This window comes from Apodemus sylvaticus, chromosome 6 (genome assembly GCF_947179515.1).
Source record: "Apodemus sylvaticus chromosome 6, mApoSyl1.1, whole genome shotgun sequence".
In the NCBI taxonomy this organism is placed as follows: domain Eukaryota; kingdom Metazoa; phylum Chordata; class Mammalia; order Rodentia; family Muridae; genus Apodemus; species Apodemus sylvaticus.
The window spans coordinates 136,599,371-136,610,242 of NC_067477.1; the positions used below are offsets into that span (position 1 = coordinate 136,599,371).

Genomic DNA, 10,872 nt, shown 5'->3' on the forward strand with positions numbered 1-10,872 from the left:
AAAGCCTGAGAGGTCCTCGAAGACACATGGGAAATTCCCTCCTCCATCCAAAATGGTTGGTGGCAGCAGAAATCTCTCCCTCCCTCCCCCCTCTCTCTGTCTCTCTGTCTCTCTCTCCCTCTCTGTGTTTCTGTCTGTCTCTCTGTCTCTCTGTCTCTCTCTCACACACACACATACCTACACACACACACACACACACACACACACACACACACACACCCTTTTAAACAAGAGTGGCTGTATAAACCAGATAGGATCTCCTTGGTGTTTCCTCATGGTTCCTTGATTGGTCTGCATAGCTGGCTGTCCGTGTCACAGAAGGGAATGTCTCTGAAATCAGCCTGCACACCCTTAGTGAGAAATTCTATGGTTAGGGCAGTGTGGAGACAGAGGGGTGCATCTCCAATGCATTGCTTCCTGAGGTGCCCTGAGCAGTTTGTCCCCCAGGGGAGGTACTTTTTTTCCTCACTTGCACAAAATTGCTGCCTAGGCATGTGGCTTGAAGCCCACAAAAAGCTCCCTCCCTCCCTCCCTCCTCCTCCTCCTCCTCCTCCTCCTTCTTCTTCTTCTTGTTCTTCTCTCTCTCTCTCTCTCTCTCTCTCTCTCTCTCTCTCCCCCCAACAAAAGTTCTACAAAATTGCCCCTCCTCCCTTCTCTGCTGCTGAATTTAGCACAGGACTCGACAGGCCCAGAGTGAACTACTCATCTTGTTTTCACACTGGAGTCCCAGAAACACCTTATTCAGATGGCTTTGGTTAGGGTTTGGAACTTCCAAGGGTGAGGCTTCCCTTGAGACTGGGCTCTCATGTTGTTGCTGCTGCTGCTGTTGCTACTGTTGTTACTGCTGCTGCTGTTGTTGTTGCTGCTGCTGCTGTTGCTGCTGCTGCTGTTGTTGCTGCTGTTGTTGCTGCTGCTGTTGTTGTTGCTGTTGCTGCTGTTGTTGCTGCTGCTGCTGTTGCTGCTGTTGTTGCTGCTGCTGTTGTTGTTGCTGTTGCTGCTGCTGCTGTTGCTGCTGCTGCTGTTGCTGCTGTTGTTGCTATTGTGGCTGCTGCTGTTGTTGTTGTTGCTGCTGCTGTTGCTGCTGTTGTTGCTGTTGTTGCTGCTGCTGCTGTTGCTGCTGTTGTTGCTGCTGCTGTTGCTGCTGTTGCTGCTGCTGCTGCTGTTGTTGCTGCCGCTGCTGTTGTTGCTGCTGCTGTTGTTGCTGTTCTTTTGAGGGCCCTTGTCATTTAACTTTATTTCCTTCTGATTAGCGTTTTCATAGTATGGTGATGATCTCTTTAAGAGAACTCCTCTGTGGTTTTTGTTCAGATCATAAACTGACCGGTGGGTGCCGCTGGGGGTGGAGCCCTCCAGAACAGGGCCTATCCTGTTTTCTGTAACAGTGCATGGCACAGCACAGACCTGTATGCGTGAATGAGTCAGCTGGTTAAGTGATTTCATTCATGGTGTTCTGTCCAGAGAGACCTAATAAAAGACAGATAAGCAACATCTTAAAATTGTCAGAAGCCTGGCAAAGAGTCGTGGCTCCGGCAGTCAGTTCTAGCCCTTGGTGAGGGCAGGCAAGAGTGTGAGGCCAGCCCCGGCCATGCAGTGGGAGGAACTATCTCAGAAAGCACCATGAAGCACCAGCCTGTCAGAGACCTCAGAGTTAGGCTAGTACACCGCCTGTTTCACACCTAGGAAATTGAGACCTGAGTAAACCCCCAGTTCATTAAAAGGTGTAGGCAGGTTTCTCTGTGATCTGCCAGCGCACAGATGGATGAAGGTGACAGTCATGTGGAGCTCAGAGAGTGTTTCCTTTAACTTTGCCCCCTGTCTCATCTAGGGTCATTAAATTTGTCCTAATGTGGTTGAACACTGAAACTCATAAGCAGGTCAGAAATACACAGATTCTATGATTGGTTTGAATTAGCCATATAGATTCTAGAAAATAAAAACCTTAAAAAGATTCATGTAGGATGGTAGGTAGGTAGGTAGGTTGGTAGCTAGGTTGGTAGCTAGGTTGGTAGGTAGGCTGGTAGGTTGATAGGTAGATAGGTTGGTAGGTAGGTTGGTTGGTTGGTTGGTTGGTAGGTTAGTAGGTAGGTAAGTTGGTAGGTAGGTAGGTAGGTTGGTTGGTTGGTTGGTAGGTTAGTAGGTAGGTAGGTAGGTTGGTAGGTAGGTTGGTAGGCTAATAGGTAGGTAGGTTAGTTGGTTGGTTGGTAGGTAGGTTAATAGGTAGGTAGGTTGGTAGGTAGATAGGTTAGTAGATAGGTAGGTTGGTTGGTTGGTTGGTAGGTTAGTAGGTAGGTAAGTTGGTAGGTAGGTAGGTAGGTTGGTTGGTTGGTTGGTAGGTAGGTAGGTTGGTAGGTGGGTGAGTGGGTGGATAGGCAAATGGATGGATAGGTAAAGAACTAAATGAATGACTACCTAGGTAGGTAACCACAGCTACACGAGTTTCCTTGCATTCATTCATGGCACAGAGGGACCAACTGCCCACCCAGCATCTCCTCACTACCACAACAGAGGGACCAGTATCTTGTTTGCTGCAGAAACCAATATATTAAAGACAGTAATACCCAAGTGGAACACCACATCTCCAGGTTGGGCAGCATGGGGACTGACAATAGGAGGGTAGGTAGCATCCCCTCACTGCCACAGAGGGACCAGCCACCCATCCAGTATCCCCTCACTACCATAGGGGGATCACCCACCCACCCAGTATCCTCTCACTACCATAGGGAGACCATCCACCCACCCAGTATCCCCTTGCTACCACAGAGGGACCAGCTACCCACCCAGTATCTTGTTTGCTGCAGAACCCAATATATTAAAGACAGTAATACCCAAGTGGAACACCACATCTCCAGGTTGGCCTTGAGCATAGGGACTGCCAATGGGATATAGAGAGAGTTCTTAGGTGAGAATTCCAAGCCTCCTCCTTCCTTCCCACACCCTCCTCTTTCCCTTCCTTCTCTTTCCTTCTTCCAATCTACATTACAAACACAGCAGCTGGAGCTTAGCCGCCATTCTGTAGTTACGAACTTGAAGGTGGACTTTGAGTCTAGGAGTGTTGAAAGAGAAGTGGTGAGAGGCTTGGATAAGCCAGATGAAGACCTCCATTCTTAGGTTGATTTTCTTGTGAGAAAAGCAAGCCCTTACCTTGCCTAAGCAATTGTTCCCCGAAGGACAACATTAAGGGTGTTTTGGACATTTTTGTGAAGGAGGAAGGTTATATAATTTTTGTCACAATGAATGAAATAAGTATCCTGCATTCAGTAAATATAGGATATCCTGTTTATGTTCATGTAGGTTTAAAGACAACAGTGACAGCAAAATGTTTGTAATTATCTGTACTTTGAATCTAACACACATATGTGATATATATTTATGAATATGCCATATTAGCATTTTATATATGCATAAGCACAATAATTTTTGTATGATAACAGACGTCTAATTTTCTGGGAATTTGACTTTAATATAAACCAAAGAAATCTTAGATTTTGTTTTTGAATCTTAATTAGGATTTATTCCCCACCCACAAAGTGATGTCTACATTGGCAGTGTTAACTGGCTCCCATAAAACACACGTATGTTAATCTCTCTTTGGAGTGCCCAATCAGGGCAAGTGGTCAAATCCTTTATCCTGTCTTACAGGTAGTGAGCATGAGAGGCATTTCGCTGGATTAGAAATGGCCACCACCTCCCTACCCCCCACCCCCTCACTCCCCCCCACCCCACTCCCCACCCCACCCTCCGCCCTCATTTGATCTCCCTAGAGAAGCACATACAGGTCAGAGCACATGGGCAGGCTGCACTGTCTGTGCTTTTCAGTTCACGGTCATAGCTGCTCAAGGGGTTAGGTAGGGTTAGGTAGGGCGAGCGCAGGCCTTTATGGTGCTTGTAGTCCTGAGGGCTACAGAGAAGGCAGGGGGAGCATGCCCAGGGCCCTTGGAAGACCCGCAGGCCGGAATCATCAGTCTTGCCTTTCGCTGTGGTCGAGCACTGGAACGGCTGAATTAATGGTATGCTCAGTGTCCTTAATTGGAGCAGATAATTGGTGAGCTGGCTCTGGGCACAGGAAATGTGTTCAGATGGATTTGGCGAAGCAGAGCAGGAAGAAGGGGGACCACCTGATTTCATCTTGTGCCAAGGAGGGCAGCACAAAGAAGCAGTGTCTCCCACGCAGCCTGGCCCCAGCGCAGCATGGGGCTGCAAGTGCTGCAAGGCCAGCATCTCGTTCCCTTCAGGAGCCTCCGGAGCACACGAACCAGGCAATGGCCGGGCAGACAAGGCCAGGAGGCCAGGGGCACTCCCGGCTGAAGCTGCGTCCTTGCCTTGAACACACCAGTTAACCTCTTGGTATCTGTCTCTCTGTCAAAATCCCCAGATATGTTAAAATCTTGCCATACTCTTCCATGCGATCCACAAATGTTGCTTGCATGTCTACACAGTGACACACATGTCAGGGTCTGCACCTACAGACTGCTTCTGAACCTAGAAGAGGAGAGTCAAACAAACAAACAAACAAACAAACAAACAAACAGGAATCTATGTTTGCAGGCTCCGTCTTCAGTAAATCACCAGTTCTTTCTGCTCAGGTTGGGAAGCATGGCCAGAAGGCCCCTGCGTTTTGTCCTGACAGTGACCATTTGGAGCTGACCATTGCTGGGGCAACAGAAATGCAACAGCAGCAGCAGCAGCAGAGATGTCCGTTTCTGAGGACAAGGATGTGTGCCTGATGACCAACCCTGTGACTGACAGAGGCACAGTTTCAGCTTCTTCTTCTTCTTCTTCTTCTTCTTCTTCTTCTTCTTCTTCTTCTTCTTCTTCTTCTTCTTCTTCTTCTTCTTCTTCTTCTTCTTCATTTGTTTTTCAAGACAGGGTTTCTCTGTGTAGCCCTGGCTGTCCTGGAACTCACTCTGTAGACCAGGTTGGCCTCGAACTCAGAAATCCGCCTGCCTCTGCCTCTGCCTCCCAAGTGCTGGGATTAAAGGCGTGCGCCACCACTGCCTGGCCCTCAGCTTCTTTTTGAAACCTTTATTCCTGGAAAACCCTTCATTGTGGGCTGTGTTCAAGTGCAGAAAGGAAGGGAAGACTACGGTGCCTGCTCCCCAGCACGTGCCCGCCACAGACGCGCGCGAGGCAGGTGTGCAAGCCTTCTCCAGAGCCACAGCTCTTTTTTTTTCTCTTTATTTTGCTCTAGTGCTGGGAACAAACCCAGGGCCTTCTGTTTACTCTGCAAAGACTGCGCTACCCCTACTCACCCAGCAGGCCCTGTGTGTGCCTTCAGCCTCAGTCATTTCTAGCTTAAACTTGCTTCTTGTTTTTGCTTTGACATTTCTTGTTTCTGTTGTATTTTTTTGGTTTGGTTTGGTTTGATTTGAGACAGAGTTTCTCTACATAGCCCTGGCTCTCCTGAACTTGATCTGTAGACCAGGCTGGTGTATTAATTTTTTAAAGTTTTAAATTAGCATTTATTTACCCTCCCCCATTCCCATGTATGTGTCACATGTGTCCTACCGCATGTTTGTGGCCGTCAGATGACCGAGGGGGTCTCTGCAGGGGTCAGGCAGAGAAGCAAGTGGGAAGAGAAGAGAATGAAATTCAGTTCAGCTTTGTTAACCGAGTCTGCTATTGGATGGTTTATTCCCAACATATTTAAGCCCAGTATAATTTGGGGGGAAAACATCTCCTGGTATAATAGAATCCATGGTGCACATAAGTAGTCATAATTACTCATTCAGAGTCTGTGGTATTTCTTCCTAGAAGATAGGTTCTTGAGATACGCAGTGGCCAGGACTCAGTCATACAGACAGCATCGAGGCTGTCCGGGCCATTAGCCACCTCTGGTCCTGGATGGAGAACTGGGTGGAGCCTCTCACTGTAAGGGTCATTTAGATTATTAGGTATTGTAGTCCTGGTTGTGGGATCTTGGGGAGCCTGGGCTGTAAGGGTCTTTTAGATTGCTTGCCCCCTCCAGCCCTGGCTGTGGGAGCTCGCTGTGGCCTGGCCCAACAGGTAAAGAGGTGCACCAGCCTGCTGATCACTTTCAATTCTCAGCTTTCTGCCCTGAAGAACAGGTTTCATCTTTCCCATGGGAAAGTCTCCTGCGTGCTTGGCATTCCTGGATGCTCTGGGGATCTGTGAGTGCAAAGACTTCCGTGCTGTGCTCCCGACGGAGGACAACGCATAGGACTTGATTCTGTCCTTCTACCATGTGGGCCCAGGCTCAGCAGCGAGTGCCACCGGCCTGCAGCCACCTGCCGGCAGCCGTCTCAGAGACCCGTTTCTGGTTTTGAAACGAGATATTCCTGCATATCTCCGACTGGTCTGGGATGCCTGATCATCTTGCCTCCGTGTCTTAAGTGCCGGGACGACAGAAGTGTCCCATCCATGCCCAGACGGAGCTGCTAGTGGACGATTTCCTTCTGACCCGCCAAGAGCCCTGCCTGGCCGTGGGTCTGGGGCTTGCTGCCTGTAAGACTTTCCCAGCACGGTAAACGGACAGAGGGAAGAGACGGAGCTGTGCGACTGTGGGCCAGCCTTTGCTTCCCTGTTTACTGACCGAGTAATAGAGGCAGTTTGTAAATGATTTTCTTAAAGGGGTTTTTAGGACAAATTGTGGGAGCAAGCAGAAAGTGCATTTATAACTTACACTGCTATTATTGTTGATATGTTTTCAGCCCAAGTCGCCTTAATCATGGTCATTTCCTGTTAGCCAAACCATGTGGCTGAGATCTGTCGCTCCAGGGGCATTGTCATCCATCCCAAACACTTCGCTGCAGATAGGTGCTTAGAGTTCCCTTTTAAAGCTCATTTATTCTATATAGCACAGTCTAAATAACAGGAACTGTAATCTCATAAAAGCTAAACAGGAGGGAATTTGTAAAATTCATTTCGCAAACAAATAAGGTGTAAAAATATTATCAAAATTTCCACAGGGATTTTGCGGGATTTCTATAATAACAGCAAGTTTTTGATGCCTAGCTGGCTTTATGTAATAAATGCAGTCACTACAAAGTTTATACTTCCAGAAACAGGCATGCCCCCTCTCTCTCTGTCTCTGTCTGTCTCTCTCTGTCTCTGTCTCTCTGTCTCTGTCTCTCTCTGTCTCTGTCTGTGTCTGTCTCTCTCTCTGTCTCTGTCTGTCTCTCTCTGTCTCTCTGTCTCTGTCTCTGTCTCTCTCTGTCTCTCTGTCTCTGTCTGTCTCTGTCTGTCTCTGTCTGTCTCTCTGTCTCTGTCTCTGTCTCTGTCTCTCTCTCTCTCTCAAGCCCTGAGCTCTCTCTGCAAGGCTCCTGTCCTAGATCCCTATTCTGTCTGCTGGTTCGTCCCATGCTGCCTTGGCGGCTGCGTCTCTTTGTTTGTTGTTCCACAATGGGTGTGCTTACTAGCCCCGCTTTCCACAGTTGTTCTCTTCTTCTCAGAGCCTCTTACTCTTCCCAAAACTTTCCTTTAACCTTGGAGCCTCCCTGAAAAACTCTGCTTTGTACCCCACCGTCAGTCTGCCACGAAATCCCGGCGGATTCAGTCGTGATCAGAGCGTGCTGGCTGCTCGCACCCTCCACTCCCGCTCACCTCCGAGACTGTGCTTTCCCACCACTGCCAGGCGTCCCTGGAGCCGGGCTTTTCCCCACCGTCTCCTTTAGTACCCCCAGACTCTTCCCCCAGCTCTGCAGCAAGTGTGACCCTTTAGCCTGAGTCAGATGCTGAGCCGAGAGCCCAGTCCTGAGCAGCTGAAGCGGAGACTTGATCCCTCCCCTCCCCTCCCCTCCCCTCCTCTCGCCTCCCCTCCCCTCTCCTCGCCTCCCCTCCCCTCCCTCCTTGATCTCTGCTCAGAGATGTTGCACTGGTGCCTGTGGAATCAGTGAGGCTGCAAGCTTTGGTTTCTCTTTTAGAGCCGCGCGAGCGCGCGCGCTCCCCAGAGCTGGCCGCTCCCACTTCTCTCATACCCCGCAGACAAGTCTTGGTGAGAGCCCGGAAGGCCCGCGGCTCTCTGCCCATGCCTTCTGCTTCTCCCTTCCCTGCCCGAGCCACACGAGTCCCTTCCCTTGCTGTTCCCCAAAAGTGCTCCCATGCCCAGGACCCCGCCCCAGGCACCTACCTCTCAGTTGTGAGTCACCGTTCAAGTGTCACTTGTCGCTTTCCAACTGCCCTGACCCCTTGCCTTTTCTGCTGCCAACAACATTCTGACCCAGTGTAGCCTGCGCCGCTAGAATGCGCCTGCAGGAGAGCAAGCGCCTGACTGCCCTCTGCACAGCCGCATCCCACAGCTCAGCACAGGGCGTGGTGAGCGCGCACCACGGACGGCACCAGGTCAGTGCGCAATGCTCTGCAATGTGCACAGCCAGCTCTTGGGTTCGCTCCGCCACGACAGACTTCTCAGGACCCGAACCCCACTGTGGCTGTATAGGAATTCTTCAGCCCCCACCTCAGTGCCCAGAATTTAATGATCACATTGACCACTGTCCTCACGACGGCGCTATTTGGATGGCCTGAGGTGGGCTTTGGAGAGAGATCAGCCCATTGGGTGTGGCACAAAAGATGGTAGTCTTCTGTATTCTCAGCTTTGAACATGCTGGGGCTGGGCATTCCCCCCCCCCCCTCTCTCTGTGTCTCTGTGTCTCTCTGTGTGTCTCTCTGTCTCTCTCTGTCTCTCTGTCTCTCTCTGTCTCTCTCTTTCTCTCTCTGTCTCTCTCTCTGTCTCTCTCTGTGCCTCTCTCTGTCTCTGTCTCTCTGTCTCTGTCTCTCTCTGTGTGTGTCTCTGTCTCTCTCTCTTTCTCTCTGTCTCTCTCTGTGTCTCTGTCTCTCTCTGTGTCTCTGTCTCTCTCTGTCTCTGTTTCTCTCTCTGTCTCTCTCTGTCTCTCTCTCTCTCTCTCTCTCTCTCTCTCTCTCTCTCTCTCTCTCTCTCTCTCTCTCTCTCTTTCTCTCTCGGGCTGGCCTGTCTCTGCCTCTCCAGTGTTGGGATTAAAGGTGTGACTATGGAAGGTTAAAAAAAAGTATTTTTTTGTCGGCCGCTCCCGCGCTCTCCTCAGCGGTGGTTCTTGCAGCCCCCCTCTCCCTTACTGCCCTGGCTGTTTTCTACCCGGAGGGAGGCAGTGCCTCAGTGGTTCTTGTTCTCATATACTCTGTGCATCCCAGCGCTGCATTCCTGGGGTCTGCTGCACAGTCTCGGCGGAGATAATGGTGGAGATGGGGGGAACTTTGAAATTTCAAATGGTTTTATGGGGGTTCAGTGCTTGCCGGGCCGGCGTAGGGTCAGCTCTTGGGGTCCCAGGCCTCGCGGGGTGGAGCCCGAGGTTCCAGATCAGCCTCGGATATTCTTAGAGATCCGGGCTGGGCTACACGAGTGCATCAAAAAGCAAACAAGACACCGAGTCCCTCCGAGTCTAGCGCGAGTCAGGCGCTGTGGAGGGGTCCGCCAAACACTCTTGACCTGAACTCGGGCTGGAGAGAGGACAGCGCTGGAGTAGCTGCTTCTCAGTGCGAGCCCCGTCGGTGGGGTGGGGTGGGGTGGGGTGGGGTGGGGTGCGGGTGCGGGCTGGGCATCCACACCGACTGGATGCTGGGATCTGGAGGACAGCGGTCAGGCTTCCCAGCGGCGCCCCTTTTTCCAAGGCCTTTCTTGAACAAGAGGGAAACAGCCCGGGCAAACCGCACTGAGATGGGCGCTTCAACTCTGCCCCTCCCCTCCAGCCCCCTGTGCTCTAAAAGCCTCGCCTGTGTTTCTGAAGGTGGCCTGGAACTCGCTGGGTTCCAGAAAGAACCGGCTGAGGGGCAGCAGCCCTGGCCTGCTTTGAGTCTGTCCATCCCAGTCACAGGTGCTCCCCGCCACCAAGGCTGCCCAGACCGCCCAGGACAAAGAAAGAGTTGTGCCTGCAAAGGAGGGTGACTTGCCTCCCGTCCCAGCCGCCACGTGAGGATAGGTCCGCACCCTAACGCAGCCGAAGGAGAGCAAAGTGTCCCAACACGCCCCGCAGAAGGACTGACTGATTTCCCAGCTGCGAATTTGCCTAACCTGTTCTGTTCAAACAGGCTAATTGTTTCCTGAAAAAGACTCACGGCTAGTGGGATGAAGTCACTAGAGACGTGCCCAAACAGTTGCTGCCAGTGGTCATGGGCGTGCCCCAGGATTGGTAACCAGTTTCAGGAGTGTCCCCTCAAGTGGCTGCAAATTTGGTGATGGCGCGCCGCCTGGTGGCAAAACGAGGCTATGCCAGGCAGAAAGCACTTTGAGAAAGCCAATGGAAAATAAGACTTGGGGAGGGGAGCTGTAAGTTTGTGGGACGCTGGTGGTTATTTCCTAATAAATATCTGTTGATTGGGCTGGGGAATGGAGTGGATCTTGGACGATAGAGTGAGAGGAAGTCAAGACTAGCCTTGGCTTCTGTAGCAATTCCAGACCAGCCTGGGCTACATGAGACCCTAACTCAAAGCCGACCAACAAAAAAGCAACTTAACCCGCGAAGTGTATGAATTTTAATAAAAAAATGAATAATCTGCCCAAGGCAGAAGCATGGGGGGGGTCTCTGGTCTGATTGACATTACTTGTACTGAACTCTCTCCTCTATTCTAAAGACTTTATTATTATTATTTTTTGCTGTGAAATTTTTACAATATACACCAGAGCAGAGTGGAAAGAACTATTGTGCCTGTGTGTCAGAACATGGAGTTTAGCACACCCCAATTTTGCCACTCCCTTTACCGTGCTTCCTTCTTCCCTGTACAGTATTATAACCCACACCAGTATTACGTCACTTTACCTAAAGGCTGTGGGTGGGACGCGTTGTTGGAGCAGAGGGCCTTTCTATAGTGCTTCCTACCATTGCCACATCGAGGACACACAGTTCTTCCAGTGGTCCACGGGTGTTGCATGCTGCTCACCTTGAG

The 10,872-nt window shown here is 50.7% G+C and overlaps 1 protein-coding gene across 1 annotated transcript; it reads right to left on the reverse strand.

The window, feature by feature from the left end:
* Positions 1-598: 598 nt before the first annotated feature.
* LOC127686775 (nuclear transcription factor Y subunit alpha-like) lies at positions 599-8,247 on the reverse strand. The gene is made up of 2 exons (XM_052184812.1): positions 8,087-8,247; positions 599-1,464 (listed from the first exon to the last, which is right to left on the reverse strand). Exon 2 carries the CDS (start codon positions 1,438-1,440, stop codon positions 742-744), a length of 699 nt encoding a protein of 232 aa, XP_052040772.1. The 5' UTR covers positions 1,441-1,464; positions 8,087-8,247; the 3' UTR covers positions 599-741.
* Positions 8,248-10,872: the final 2,625 nt, after the last annotated feature.

Bases quoted from the DNA above. Each gene is read 5' to 3' on its own strand.
- LOC127686775 (XM_052184812.1), bottom strand. From the start codon at position 1,440: ATGAAATCACTTAACCAGCTGACTCATTCACGCATACAGGTCTGTGCT.